The 15895-nt window shown below is 39.3% G+C and overlaps 1 protein-coding gene across 1 annotated transcript in view; it reads left to right on the top strand.

The window, feature by feature from the left end:
• Positions 1–3853: 3853 nt before the first annotated feature.
• LOC117293367 overlaps positions 3854–15895 on the top strand; it is a 73101-nt gene continuing 61059 nt past the window's right edge. Inside the window, exons 1-2 of the mRNA XM_033775662.1 lie at positions 3854–4476; positions 10629–10780. Coding sequence (XP_033631553.1) covers positions 4418–4476; positions 10629–10780 — 211 coding nt within the window. The 5' untranslated portion in view covers positions 3854–4417. The remainder of the gene's footprint in view (positions 4477–10628; positions 10781–15895) is intronic.

The raw sequence follows: 15895 nt of genomic DNA, 5'->3' as shown, positions 1-15895 counted from the left end.
TAACTCGGGGATTCTGAAGTTGATAATGTGTTTGTTTTTAATGAGGATTTGATAAAACTTATATCTGTTTCGTCAGGGCTACTGTTGGCCTGGTTGAAACTCACTGAGGGGTGTCCAGGGGGTGACCCAGGGGGTGACCCAGGGGTGACCCAGGGGGTGACCCAGGGGGTGACCCAGGGGGTGTCCAGGGGGTGACCCAGGGGGTCACTTACTAATTTTCTTCAACTTCCGTGAAGAGAAGAAGTGAGCTGCTGGGAGGGACGATTTAAAGCTCCTTGGGGACCTCATTATTAATTGAGAAGGGAACTTAGTCAGATGCACTCTATCATTGATACTACTTTATTAAAGGTCGGTACAAGATTACGGCAATCCTGGTAGCTATCCAGTCCTCGGAAACCCACGAGTCACAATACTAGACTGTCACTGTGCATGAATTGTTTCCTACCCAGTATACACACTCGTGTTGATATGCCACAAGTCAAGTATCGTTATTGATACTTCCTCGAATTGGAAATGTTCTCATAGAAGAAACTGTTCTAGCCTGGCAGGTGTTTTTGTTATGTCATTATCTGTCATTGATACTAACGGATCTACCAAAGACAGACACTCCCACCAAATTGAAATCAAGTTGAGCCTATCGAGAAATACTCCTGAGATTCGTGAAATTTAAAGTGCCTTATCGATTGTTGGATTTCGTACTGCATTTAGACTCAAGTCACATTCCTATCACTATTTTGCTTTTTCTTCAATGATTGCACTGAGTATATGAAACTTGTACTGGATGTGGTGGCAGCTATACTTTCATTAAGCTGAACCTATCTTTATAAAAACGAATGTCCACCTGTGTCAATTTAAGTTGATTTCATTGCATTGCTCTGAATTCCCTCTGGTTGTCCAACTCGAGGTGGTATGATATTGCTCCCCTATCCACACACTTGGTATGAATGACAGTTAAAGCCTGCAAGGGGTTCCATATTCCCAAGAATTATGATGACAAAATAATGTTACTCCGGACCTTGTAGATTGCTCCTTTTAATTAAATGGACGTGGAGACAGGTGGATTGGGATGCGATATTGATATAGTAAAGAGATCCGCCAGTAGTTAGTACTTACGAATTTAAGACAATTGATCTGTGGTGAGTATCCACAGCTCTGTGGTTGTAACAGTGCGTTGACATTTAACGAAAATACATTTTGAATCGGTTAGAGGCTTTTAAATTCACGCAAACTCGAAAAATCTTCAAACACACATCACCTTTCTTAATGACATCCTATTGCCATCGTTGAGCCTTAAATTAATATTGTTGATATTGGTAATAATAAGCAAACGTGGTGGAGATTGGTCCCTTGTCATGTCATGTGTGCATTTTGACGGGATCGTGACGTCATACCCAGCGTCATTGTGAGCAGGTGTTATGTTTGACAGCGTGGACAACATCTGGATGAACCCTGCTCAAATTGAGTTAGTATAGTTACTCTTTAAGTATTGGGCTGTAAAACTAAACAGTTTTTCGTTGGGCCTTGGTTCGATTCCTGTCTAAGATTGGAACATAACAGAGTCCACAACCTTGGCAACCAGTGCATCTTTAATGAACTTCTTGTTTCTACACTGTGGCGTCTTTAAGGATTTTTTGGTACTGCGAGTGGTGTAGTCCTTTAACAATTAAAATGAAAAACAAACAAACAAAGAAACCTTCAAACCTTGATGAATACATCAAGATTTTCATAGCAAACTGCTGTCCACATATTTTTCCCACACAGTCGTCATGATGTTGAACCCATATGACTGGTTCACTTTGGTACACCATTGGTGATCAATATCTCACTACTAGAGGCATTTTATAAAGCATACCGGGATTGGTTAGTTTACCCACTACATCACTAGGCTAAGGTTTGAATCCCACTAGGATCATCCTCATGACGTCAGGATTAACAACCCATAGTCTCCTGCCGATAACATCTTATATCTGTAGTTGATGTCAGAGTCTATACCTCAAACGCAAAACGTCGTGTCTTTACAGTGTATGGACAAGAAAACGCCAAGATTGGCCGTTAGTCCGGTCCTTGATGATTTGACATAATAATTATTTGATATCATAACCTGGTAATATTTTGCCCTAATAGTGAATAAATGTAACACAAATAAACGTACAATCCATAAGTAAGATCTTTAAAATATTAATCAACTTCTCTTACAGTATAAACTTCTCTCGAGATCTCATGGGATTTGTGCTTCGTGTTTGAGAGTCCTTCACAACAAGCTTGCCAGGATCCTTGCAGTTCATGGCTGAATATGTTTTAGATCCAATTTACGAATATTTACCGAGTCCCCCGCAGTTTGGAACTGTAGAAACAAATTGCAGTGCCAAAATGCATACTCAACATTTTGATTTAATTGGCTGGCCAACTTCGTTTATAATACATAATTTGTTGGGCCCGTTTACTTGATAGTAAATTCAAGTATAATACGAAGAGATAGTCGGGCTGGCGATAATAGTCGGTGTTTGCGCTGGGGAGGGGAGGGAGGGGCGGGGTTACGTCCAAAATGCACCATTGCTCGTCGGACACAAGGGTCAAGGTATAAGACCGTCCACATGCAAAGGTAATTGGCAACTGAACCTTGTCAGGTGAGAGTAAATGTATGCAACAAACACGCCAAGGAAAGGCACCCGCTGATACAACCTTGTTTCCAGATGGACAGAAGTATGCGGCCGTTTCATTCCCACCATTCAAGTTTAAAGTATACTCTTTCTTGTTTCAAGGGTTTGAACTTTCGCGTTTTCATGTCGATCTTGGAATAAGAATGCTAAGGGAGGTTTGAGATAAGATGCTCAAATCAAAACCCGGGATAAGTTGGCAATGCTCTACCTACAACTTGAACATAATCATTTCCTACCTGAAGCAGATGGTAAGAGCTTACATTTGACGGTTAAACCAGACTGAACATGTATATGATAAAAAGGTTGAATCTTCAAAGGGAAATGCGATATGTTCATAATTTGGCAACTTAATAAAAACTCTCAGGGTGCGGTTGCCTGAGAAGATAATGATTTAATAATAGGTCGCAACCTCACATCATTTGTGGAATGACCGCATGTGACTGGCAACGAGATACATGATTGGTTTATTCTTCTTAACCTCACTTAACCTTACAATTGTGATACTTTGTTACTTCACATCATCAAAGGCATAATCCCTAAAAAAACGAACAAATAAATTAAAGCTTCCCTAAAAAATAGCCATAGAGGGCGCTGTCTGATACGCCAAAACATAGGGTGCGTTCGTTTAGCTTCCCTGGGTCGACCCCGGTGTGTGGCGGTTTTTTTTCCCCAGGACGAACGTGTACAGATAATTACCCATCGTTTGTCCTGGAAAAAAACCGCCACACACCGGGGTCGACCCAGGGAAGCTAAACGAGCGCACCCATAGTGTCATACACTCAATGAGGTTCAATGTTGTTGTACATGGGGAGAAGTTTGATAATGATGGCCTCCGTGTTGTATTAAACTGTTACGGCTGTCAAATATTTACTGGGCAGCAATGTCCTGTAAGTCATTTTGTCAAAACATAAATGAAAAAGATTTGCTAAGTTTAAAAAAATAAATAAAAAATCACTGAAATTGACTGTACAGTAACTGTTGTTAATTTTCCATTGTTTAGATATTCAGGTAACTCAAAGGTCCCTCAATTTAAACACCCGCAAAGCTATAACGAGATTCTTAGAGCAACTATTATGCTAATGGTATGCTAATGATGTGTCGTCACCCCACACGCACAGGCTTCTACTGCCACCAATGGCAAACGGACGTCACGGCAAGTTTACTTTCTATGGTACAGTATAGGAATGCCATCAAGCTGCAACAGTGTCGGTGTTCCTTGCTAGAGTAGGGTGTTCATTGCTTCACCAGTGGAGGTGGCTGAATCACACAGCAACAAGTACTGACTTCAAGTTGGGGTTATTTTAGTTGGAAATCTCACTCTCAGAGGAATCTTGTGTGGTTTGGCTCCTCGTAAGCACTTTGCAGAAAGCTTGTCAAGGCTGCTTAGTTAACGCCAGTAAACTGTCATTCTGCCAACACTAGCAGACGGAAACACCCTGACATTAATGAGCTTGCGAGCCTTTTTTCATTCATAAGTCGGCATTTCTCCTCAACGCCACCGATCACTCTGTGGGTTCTTATGAGGAAGAAACTCTACAGCCAGCTAGCACCTTCGAAGGAGGTCTCCGTACTTGTCGGCTGTAACAGACAAATCTTTAGCAGTGCGGGAGGCAATTTGTACGGCAGTTTGGCTCCGGGCAAGTTCACGGACCGCTACCGTATCAAGTGACAGATCCACCCTCCGAGGTTCTCTCCCCAAGTCTGGTGGTTGTTCAGAATTAAGCAAAAAGAGTTCGCATTGAACCTAACATTTCGAGATGTTGTTGGCTTCAACCAGTGTGTTTCTTGTACTCCTGTCGGGGGTGTTATGTATAAGGTAAGTGATCTGTTTCATCTAAACAGTTGGCACTTCAGAACATAAGTGCATTTGTTAAAACGTAATACCTATTGAGTGCTTTTTAGGAATGTCAATGTGTATTTCCGACTGACTGGGCGGTGGGGTTGCCTGTCTAGCTAGGTATACCCGACAGTCACCGGCCTTCGTCCTAACTTAGTTAGGGCAACCAAAGTAGGTACGGAATTTAATTAACCATGTCCGATTTGTCATTGATTTATATAATACTGGTATACATAGTCACCTTCGTCATTATCACAATAATACTCTGACCATGGGGTGTCTAAATCACAATTATATTTGTTCTTTTTATAACTTTTGAATTGAATTTGTGAAAAGCTGTCATGGTACAAACAAAACTGTTTTGCAATCATGATAAATAGTGTTTTTATCGTGCCGAAAACTCTAGAACAACCATGAAACAACCGCCCTTGCTCCACCAATGAATGTCCCATGTGTGTTCAGGGAACGATTTCGTATGGGCCTATAACAGAGTAAAATGCTACTCAAAATAATGTCAGTTGCTACTCATTCAGTGTGCACACAAATTTTGAGCCGGGCAATTTGCCATGCAAAATTGCCGGATGAAATCGTACCCTGATGTTATATCTTCTATTATGATTGCACTTCTTGCACCACTGAGCTCTATATAACTTTAAGCTACATAATCTATGCTCTGTGCTCTATTGTACTCTATAAACTAATTATGGGGGTAGTACGGTAGGTTAATCTCTCAATTCACAGACTTCATACCAAGTTCAGTGTTATGTTTTCTTTTTAACATGAGGTGGAAACCGTTGAAACAGTTCTGTGTTACTTTTCTTTCTTGTCCCTGATGCGAATACCGTCTGTTGTATTAACCAAAGGGCAATGGGTCTATACCAACTTCCTTTGTTGATCCCACACAACAAAAATAACTGACAGACAGTGCCAAGATATTTGACATATCTCAGCATGATTAGAGCATACTCTATGATTAGAGGCTTGCTGTATTGTTGAAGTGCCAGCTGGAAGCTGTTTATTGTCTGTCAACAACAAGTCGGAAACGGCCCTCAATTATCGGTAGGGACTAAACTTAGAACAAGCTCCAATCACTCGTCTTTTATAGACAAACTACAAAACCATCAAACTAGCGACACAATCGGGCATGTTATATTTTTAGATCATGATTCTACAATATTCAAAAATGGGTACTTGCTATAGTGACTGTTTTCTTGCGTAGTGACGGGGTAAAAAATAGTGTTCATCAAATTTATACAAACTCCCTCCAAAATTTTTTTACAAACTTGCGTTTTGCGTGATTTTTGTTTGAATTGTTTTTTTTCTTTTCATTCAGTCACTTTTTGGAAATGCTCATAAAGTATAGTGGTGGCCAGTGACAACTTAAATTATGTTGAACTAAAATATAGAAAAGTAAGTCGTTCGACAGGGGGTGGGGGATGCGGTTGTTCGGGGCACTGCTGAGTGCCTTTATCGTAGGTAGCCATCTTGTTCCCTCATGCCACGAAAGCAACGTAACGTAACGAAATCGAGGCTCGATTGGGAAATGGTTTGAATGTGAACATTGGTGTTCACTGCTGACACGACATTTTGTTGAAGATACGCATTTTTGAAAGTACCGAGAATTCACGGGTTTTAGTCCTGAGTATTGGCGTCCAATGCCAAAATTGAACACAATCCATGGAACACGACCTTTTCTTAAAGACACTATTGGTATTTGTCAAAGACTAGACTTCTTACTTGGTGTATCTCAACATATGCATACAATAACAAACCTGTGAAAATTTGGGCTCAATTGGTCACCGAAGTTGCGAGATAATAATGACAGAAAAAAACACCCTGTACTGGTCACACGCAGTTGTGTGCTTTCAGATGCTTGATTTCGAGACCTCAAATTCTAAACTTGAGGTCTCGAAATCAAATTCGTGGAAAATTAACTTCTTTCTCGAAAACTACGTCACTTCAGAGGGAGCCATTTTTTACAATGTTTTATATCATCAACCTTCTCCCCATTACTCGTTACCAAGTGAGGTTTTATGCTAATTTAATAAATATTTTGAGTAATTACCAATAGTGTCCACTGCCTTTGAAGATATACATTTCTGAACATTTACAACAAGTAATTATTGACGCTTGGAGCATGGAGCAATAAAGTTTATTGCTCCATGCTTGGAGGCAAGAATAGATCCAACTCTCTCTTGTGACCTTGCAGTGAATTATAAAGGGAAGGAAAAGCAAGCTTAAATCCTTCCATCACGGCGTGACTTGTCCCATGATGGCGTGTACTCAGACCCACTAAGCTAGAATGGCTCTTCGTTTTAGTAAATCACGTACTTCCGCTTGGATTTAAAAAAAGGAGCAATATTAGGAGATGTTGACTTCAGTTTCTTCCTACATCAAAAAACAAGCACCGCACCGTGTACAAACACGGCAGCATTGTGAACACCGAAATGCCACAATCTCGCTATTTAGTAAACTAAATCATTATTTTATTTATATTTCGCATTTCGGGAGGGGTGGTTCTTGATTCCCTTGTTTATATTGTGTTCTCTTACTTCTACACACTAACTGTGGGTTATTCTACGTAAATAAAAAATATAGAAATAAAGACAGCATTCGGCCTACGAGTCTTTATATGCCAACCAGGCTCATACCTTGCTTCATGGTGCCAGATCCTCAAAAAAAGCCAATGCCTGTACATGCAAGTATGGTTTCAATTGTCATAATAAACTCCCTTATTGACTATGTTATTTGCAATTGTCATAATAAACTCCCTTATTGACTATGTTATTTGCAATTCCCCTATAGAAAAGTGCTCATTATTTAAAATCAATGGCTAGGTCAATGACCTATGGAACCCCCTGCCGTTACGACGTGAAGTGTGAATACTCCATATAGTATGCTTCCGTAGATTCTATGCGTAGATGAACAACAACATCAGGAGTGCACACATATGATGCGTGTTTGTACCACGCAGTGGATCAAACTGCCTAACTTTTAAGTTGTTTGTATTCAGCAGCATTGGAGACTTTATTGGAGGTTTAACATCTACTCTTGACTGCAAGCAAACCAGATTTAACTCTAGATTTGCCTCTGATGTTGTTTTATGTGGAGGAATATGTGGGATGCTGATTTACATTCAAAACGGTTCTCTTTTTTGAAACAGACTTAGATTTAGTCTAATTACGTCCACTGGTTAGAGCTTACTTGTCAATATGAGTCTTTAATAATTGGAGATTATTTGTGATACTCAATCTTGGCACATTCTGAGCCATTTCCTGTCTTGAAGCATCACGCAATCAATGCAAGGAAGTTGGGAAAACAGCCTTCTTCCCGATATAATAAAATAGATCAAGTCATCAAGTTAGTGCTTTTCACTGTCAACCATGCTACAAATGACTGTTTGAAAAATAGTCATTCGGGTATTGGTTTCCCAAAGACTCAACCACACCCCAAATGGAGGGTACCCTTAACCCCTGACGTTACATCGATGTTTAGTTATTTCGCTTGTATAAAAAACACATCAGAACCGAAATTACAATAACGAATATTACAACTAAAACATTAAATATTATAAATAATTAAATAAAAACTGAATAAATTAATTAAATAGTTAACAAACAAGCAATTCAACAAAAAGAAAATTTCTCTCACGTGGAATTGCAGTTAATGTGCAATATCACTGCCTCAGTAAACGCGGTGACGTGATGCGCTTAACCCTTGGTAATGTTGAGCTGGACCATCCATTCTGGACCATGGCTCCTTCACATGTTTCAAATTCCAGAGCCACTGTCTGGTGCCTGCACTCATGTCATAATACGACTCCCTTTGGGACGTTGTATCCTTGGTCCATGATTGGTCCATGGGAATCAGTCCAATATTATATATTATGTATGCAAGAGTACTAAAATACAATAGCTTAAATGAATATTACCCAAGTGAATTCCATGAAAATCAACACCGAATTTTAGAGTAACACGTGCGTTAACTTTATAAAAAGCTCCCGGGTAAAAATTTACCCAGACTCCGTGTCTCGTGGGGCTTAACTTACTTCTGGGTCAATGTGACCCGGAATAAGCGTCAAACTGACCCTGAAACTGAAACAATTCATAGCCAGGGCCCAATTTCATAGAGCTGCTTAAGCAAAAAGACTCGCTTAAGCAAAACAAATCCTTGCTTAGTAAAATCAGATTACCGGCCAAGACTCCACTCAACTGTTATGCTAAGTAAACAACAGCTAAATACCAGTCACAAGCAATGTATAAGGCATGAAATTTTTGCCAGTAACATGTGTAAAATAAGCGAGCTATTTTCGTGCTTAAGCAATTTTTTTGCTTAAGCAGCTCTATGAAATTGGCCCCAGGAGTCTGTTGTGGTTAGTTTAGCTTTGATTGGAAGGACCGGACGCGCTTCTAAATATACGCACAGTTTATAACACATTACAAAAATCATGTGATGTTTAGTGCTTGCCTACCCAATACAAAACAAGTTAAATTTGTTATATCCCTATGTGCACACAGGCTCTAGGCCACAGTAAAACACTTTCCTGTGAAGACAATTCGAGCTTGATAAAAACAACCAGTGTGTCCAGCACATAATCGAACTGGGTGTTGAGCACGAAGGGGTGCATTTGATGGGTCTAATGTAGGGTAATTTGGCATCGTTTTGCAACTCAAACTATTGAACTTTTGTCTACGATTGAACTATACTTCCACATCATAAGTTGTTTTATAACCAACTAGCTCAAATGTCATATGAAACAAAATCAGTATTTCGCCTGTGGGTTGAAAGAACACGTGAATTATTAAGGCAGATTTGGTAACAGTCTATTATTTTGACATTGTACAACATTATGCCAGTTTTAAACTTGTCACATCAGTGTGAGTGTGATATTAAGGGTTTTTGTCTAGGTTTGTGAAACATTGAGACGTAATAATGAGATAAAGCTGTTGTGTTGTGGAAGTGAAACGAGTCGTCCATTCATATAATGTCCTTCTTCTAATTATGGTGTCTATGACTAATAAAAGGCAAAGTGTTGTGTCGAACAACATGTTTTTGCGTTGTTTTTGCATGTGTTATAGTTATTTTGTTCAGCATGAAAACATCATCTACTTTACTTCGATGCATTTTCAGTAAAGTTACTTTGCCCCTTTAGTTAAAAGCGCCGTTCAATTTCACAAGTTAGCCTAATATAACACTTCATGCAATTGAACTTATAAAGCGTTCATTTTAGGCATGTGAAACTGGTATTCAATATAACAGATAAATGCAACGAGAGATGCTGCTAACAAATCGAAATCTGATCAAAGATTGATTGGTTATCTTTTACATTATTATGGGCCAAAGGAATAAATGCTAACACCTTAAGTGAAATTAAATGACTTGTTAAGGAGCTTTCAGTTTCGTCTGAAATAGATCATATTTTCACAGGTTTGTTTTGTATCCATATTTTGAGACACACCAAGTAAGAAGACTGGTCTTTGACAAATACCAATAGTGTCCAGTGTCTTTAAGTGAAGGATTCTCCCTTCAACGCCACAAAATAGTTTCTGAAATAGAACAAACTATTAAAGTCAGAAACGCAATCTGTCAACGTAGCGACTGTATGAAACTGTAAAAATAAACCTGCCAGGCAAGTATAAGTTTTGGTCACTTGTACAAATAGAAGTCGGTGATTGGTATTTCAACAATCCAGGTGAAATCATAAAGAGATGGTCGAAGCCGTGGGGATGTGTTCTGATACAAATTTATGACAATGTTCGAGTTAAAGCAATAATTGCAAAGAGTATTTTGTTCTCATGCGTTATTGTTTGTATTCGTGATGTTTTTTAAAGTAAACTGACATGGTGTGCCCTTTTTTTATTTTTTTATTTATTTTTTATTTATTTATTTATTTATTTTTTTTTTTTGGGGGGGGGTAGTCGGGGAGTTTGGTAATAAGAAAAAATACAAACTGTGAGGATCACTTTGCAATACGAATGATCAGTGAGTGACCGTATCAAGAATGGACGAATGTAATTCCAATTCGCGAAAGTTTGTCATCAAATCACATCCTTTCTCATTCCATATTGACATGTGTGTAATTTTAAATGAATACTAACCTTAAACTTTGTACCCTTTTATTTTATTTGAAGACCGTATTATATCGGAAGCAGACCAGGTCCCCGAGACAACAATCCTAGGCAGGAAGTTGGATCCTCTGGAAGGGCAGGACTTTGTCGGTTTGGTCGGAGCCACTTCGGCTGTTGCTACGGTTGGAAAAGAGACAACTTTGGAGGATGTACTCGTAAGTGATTCTCATTGTTTTTTTTTTTGTTTTTTTTTTTTCTTTTTTCTTAAATAGGATTTTAAATATTGCATGTTGGAAGTTTAACTAACAACGATTTGCGGTAACGCTGTGTGAAAATCTCGTTTGAGATGTGTATGTTCTGCAAATAACCGTTGGTTGACAACTCAACATTTCGATCAGTATAATGATCTGATCGTCTTCGGGAGAACGCTGGATTATTTTGCTGGATGCTGCTTATACTACTTGTGGACGTGTCAAAACTTGTTTTTTGTTTTGCGTATTTTTTTTGTTTGCAAACGAGACAATTTCAACTTTGGTTGTCACCATTGTTGTCCGTCTGAGCATAGAGCTAGATGGTCTGAGCCATTGGCGCTCTAATTGAAAAGAAACATAACAAGCACAAAAACAATGTCTGCCCACAATGTGCTTTCAGCACGGGCTCCACTGGTATGCATAATTGGGTTTTGGTCAACATAACCCCATGGACTACCAATGTTTTATTTTAGTACACGGCTGTTTTAATTTCTCTGGTTGTTCCTGTGGGGAAATTAGAGTCTGGTGCCCTACAGCAAGATAATAACACGAGACCAATATAGAATGGAAAAGTCTGGTCCCACTAAAATCACATCCAGTCTTGAAGGGAAATCTTAATTTAAGAAGAATTATCGCAGAATTCTTGTCATTTTGAATTTAAGTTCTCATACAGCCACTTTGCCGACGGGTAGGAAGAAGTCTTAAGACCAACTGGACTCGACACGGTTACGGAAGATATGACAATAAGTTTAAAACGATTCCCTCCAACCTTTAAGTAGAGACACTTGAATGTGAAACTGTAAATCTTTTCGTCACCACTCATGTGAGATTTACTATAGACTTCACCAACGAAACAAAAGGATAATCTTCTACTGGATACCCCCATAAGCTCCTTATAAGCCCACCATTAGCCCACCAACAGTCCCTAATTAGCCCCAAATTAGCCCTTATTGTTATCTCTGTGATAAGCGTAATTGTGTTACCAGCAAGGTGTTAATCCATTTGACCCCCAATCTTTACCCATGCCAAACATTTAGCCCATTCAGTGTTTGTTTACTTTGACCTTAAGACTACAAAATATCCTGGCTCGTGCTTTTAACAAAATACTGAACACCCAAAATAATTAGCTGTTACTGTAATTCCATGTCAAATGTTTTTTTTTGATAAGACATGTAGTTTTTTTTATTTTGTTATACCCCCCCCCCCTTTTTTATTGAAATGTATTGAGCACGTATTGACTATGTCCCATCGTTCTTCCCCAATGGTCCAATCAGAATATGTTTCAGCATTAGTCGTTGGGGACATCAAGTTGAATTCATGGTAGACCTGGTGCCTCATTAACTATAGACTTTCCAGTGAGACTGTCGATTTTAACAGCCGAGATCCACCGTTCCATTATGCAGTCAATTCCGGTTGGCCATGATGTTATGTAAGGCGTTAAGAAACAGGGCACTGGGGATACATCCGTGGACATTTCAAGGAGCTTTATGGCAAGTGATAATGCGCGTATCACTATGATGAACTAAGACATGCCCGAGTGCCTTCTTGATTAGCCCCTCAGACTTAAACATTAACGGATTGACAAGGCATACTATATGTCAATGTGCAAGTTTATAAACTAGGGATACGTGTATTGACTACTACTGTGGAGAGATCGTGTTTGCATTCAAGCATTTCAAGAAGCGGAACGGATTGCATGTCGAGTCAATTTAATGTTACGAAATCTACAACTATAACTGACTATAGACGAAGGGAGTAGTATGCTATAAATATTGACTTGAATTGAATTGAACTTTCCAGGGTAAATTTGGCTGATCACATTTGCATCGTAACCCGGGTAAACCCAGAGGAAATGGCCAGAATACTGGGAAATAGTTAGGGCCTAGGCCTACCCATTAATTTGTGTGTAGGGTTTAAACGACAAAACCAGAACCCCCAGCAAACTATAAGTTTGATAAGTTTGCTGGGGCAACCCCAGACTTAATTTCCGTACATCGTCGTCGGTGGAGCTAGTGTCACTCCCTAGTTATGACGTCATCTGAAAGCTCGCAGTCATGTTGACCAAGTTCAAATTACTTTTAATTTAATTACTTCCAGTAATGAGCGCGCACAAGGCCGCAGTTTTAAGCTCCCCACCCCTCCCGACAAGTGTAACCCGATGTTAAGATAAGTGCTGTTTTGACAGAGCCAAATGTGACATAACGCAAACAGATAACGAGAAAAGGAAGACAAAATACGCCCGAAAGGTTTTGCCAGAATTTTTACCCCGTATTCAAAACCCAAACAGCAATGGAATATAAAACCCATCATCTTCTGCAAAACATATTTGCTCAACCTTGTTGCGAGAAACATGATATCATGAAGCTTGAGCCGCGAGCTTTTAAATACCCAGAGATCGTGTATGGATACGTTATGGTGTTAAGTGTGACCGTACTTTGTGAAGGAAACTAATTTAACTGAATTAAGTTTTAATTGAAGACTCGGGTTCATGTTTAATTCCAGTAGTGCCACGATGCACTTAACTTCTCTCTCACGAGAAAAAACAATCTTAGAATAGATGAGGCCACAATTTGAAAATATCGGGTTTGTTTTGTGTTTCACTTTTGGATTTAAGGTAACTCTTAAGGTAGGAAATCATTTTATGATATTTTACTTCAGCTGTTGACTCTTATACAAGGTAGGTGTATGGACTGGAACATCAGTGTACGAACATAACGCTCAACGCGACTCTGTGCTATGATGCAGGAACTAAAGTTTGACCTTATCACAAACATGTGGTTTGGTACAGCCTCCCATGTGTGTGTTTACAAGTTGTATGTCTTTTCACCTTGGACCATGGAGGTAGCATTCCATTATTATACCTCAAATCACTCTTAGTACTGACCTCTATTTATTGAAACTCAATTCAACCATGGAGGTAGACATTCAACTGGGTCAGTACTTGATTTTATAATGGCTTGATCTAATTCGATTTCACTATACTGACCACCAACTAAACAGCTTTGATACTGTACCATACCTGCTGTGAGTAAGTGCCGCTGAGTGAACTTATGCCACGTCAAATATTTCTGTTCACACCTTTCAACAAGAAATGAACAAAACACAAGGTATATTTACCGATTCTCCCCCAAATACACGTAACCGTTTTAAACAGGACAACCTGTCATATAAATAAATGACTGGTATGGTATACTAAATACCGCTGATCGCACAGCATTTGTGACTTCAGACAACCTGTAAAAAACTGAATTGTTCCAAGAATCCAAACCTGAACCGGCAGAACGTTGAATCTTCTCAATTGCAAATTATTCTTACGTTGCTGTCGATCGAAAGTATAGCCAAAAATAATGACTTATAATCTCGTCGGAAGAGTGAGAAGCCATAGTTTGAACATTATTTATCAGAGGTCTAGAATATAGATAGCAAAATACGTGATAACTTGCTGTATGAGCGACACCGTAAGGCATTCATATACACGCTGTGTGTTGACTTCTGTTCGACACCTCGGCCCTTAGCCAAGGGTATCGAGACCATGTCAAATGGAGCGACACTCTTCCCACAACCCCCAGGCAGTACTTTGTAAAATAAACGCAAACTTCAGAAAGTCTAGTATACATGAACCACACGGTGGCTGTTAGCTGTATGCAGGGACAGCTTTCAACTGGGTTACATGCACCTTGTTTGTTGGTAAACTTTACCAATTTCGGCTGAAAAAATACGAATAGGAAGTCCAGAAACACGTCCCTGCGGGATGCAATTAAATGCAATTATGTCGTCGTAGGAAGCTCCTTAAATCAAATCGGAATTGAAGTTTATGGTTTGGATACTAGTTGTAATATTGTTGCAGCAATTTACGATGAGTTTATCACAACAGTCAAATTATAGACCTCCTGCTTTTAAATTGCTGCACCATTACGTGTGCGGAGGTTTGGAAGATGGAGTCTGAGAAGTGTTACTGTTTGGTCCCCCATGCTAACTTAGATTCATAGAAGCCCTGCATCATAAGGCCACGTGGTCAACATGGAGTTATTGTTTGGTCCCCCATGCTAAACTTAGATGCATAGAAGCCCTGCATTACAAGGCCACGTGGGCAACATGGAGTTATTATGTGGTCCCCCATGCTAACTTAGATGCATAGAAGCCCTGCATTACAAGGCCACGTGGGCAACATTAAGTTGATGTACATAATGTTTTGTTTATCATGGTGCTGGATTTATTTGATTTGGTGCATTAATTAATTAATTCAACTGAAGATTGGGTCTGTATGGCGCTTGGTTACTTTTGTTGTAAAAGTTGTTTGATTTGAAATGTTTTATTGATGGGTGCACTGAAAGTTAAAATTAGTAAAACCTAGTTAACTTGATGTTTCATCAACACAACAAAGGCTTTGAGATGTTGGGTACTAAGTCATTAATAGTAGCAAGCTTTATAGCTTGTTGATAATTTCCTGATCTGAAGACCGTCTTTTCAGTTTCTACCGTGAAATTACCATGTGCTCGGCCGACGGTCGTTGTTAAGCATTCTTACAAATGAGCAAAAGCCATTTCAAGAAAACTGAATGCTGAAATTTGATCGTCTCTCTGCTAAGTCCGTTGTGGAAACCTTAATTTTTACACGGGGAAATAAAACCTTGTCATTTGAGTAATCATTCAACAGCTAGCTATAAACCATTCTAAAAGTAGCCATTGTATGACGTCATTAAGCTTGGACTAAACGATTCATTCTCGGCAGAATGCATGACTGGTCGTTAAGCCCTTATGTCCTTCTGTTGGGCATCTGACCTCATCAACTTTTCTTTCCACGTCACCCTGATAATTCTACCCCAAAAATACTTTTGACTTTGCTGTGACATGTTGGGTTCCGGTGACGTTTGGTGTCCCCCTTGAATTCATTTACAATGTTGCCATGGCGGGTTATATCTTGCATTTGTTTCGGGCTTTGGATGCTTTGAATTGCATTGATATACCTGAACATATAAATCATAACTTATTTTCTGGGAAATGTTTAAACGAATGATATTAACCATGGAATTGTAACACATAAAAAAGCTGTAAAACGTCTGGAGATTTGTCTGCGAGT

This window comes from Asterias rubens, chromosome 8 (genome assembly GCF_902459465.1).
Source record: "Asterias rubens chromosome 8, eAstRub1.3, whole genome shotgun sequence".
NCBI lineage: Eukaryota > Metazoa > Echinodermata > Asteroidea > Forcipulatida > Asteriidae > Asterias > Asterias rubens.
The sequence above is the reverse complement of the archived record's forward strand: the minus strand, read 5'-3'. Positions and strand labels throughout refer to the sequence as shown.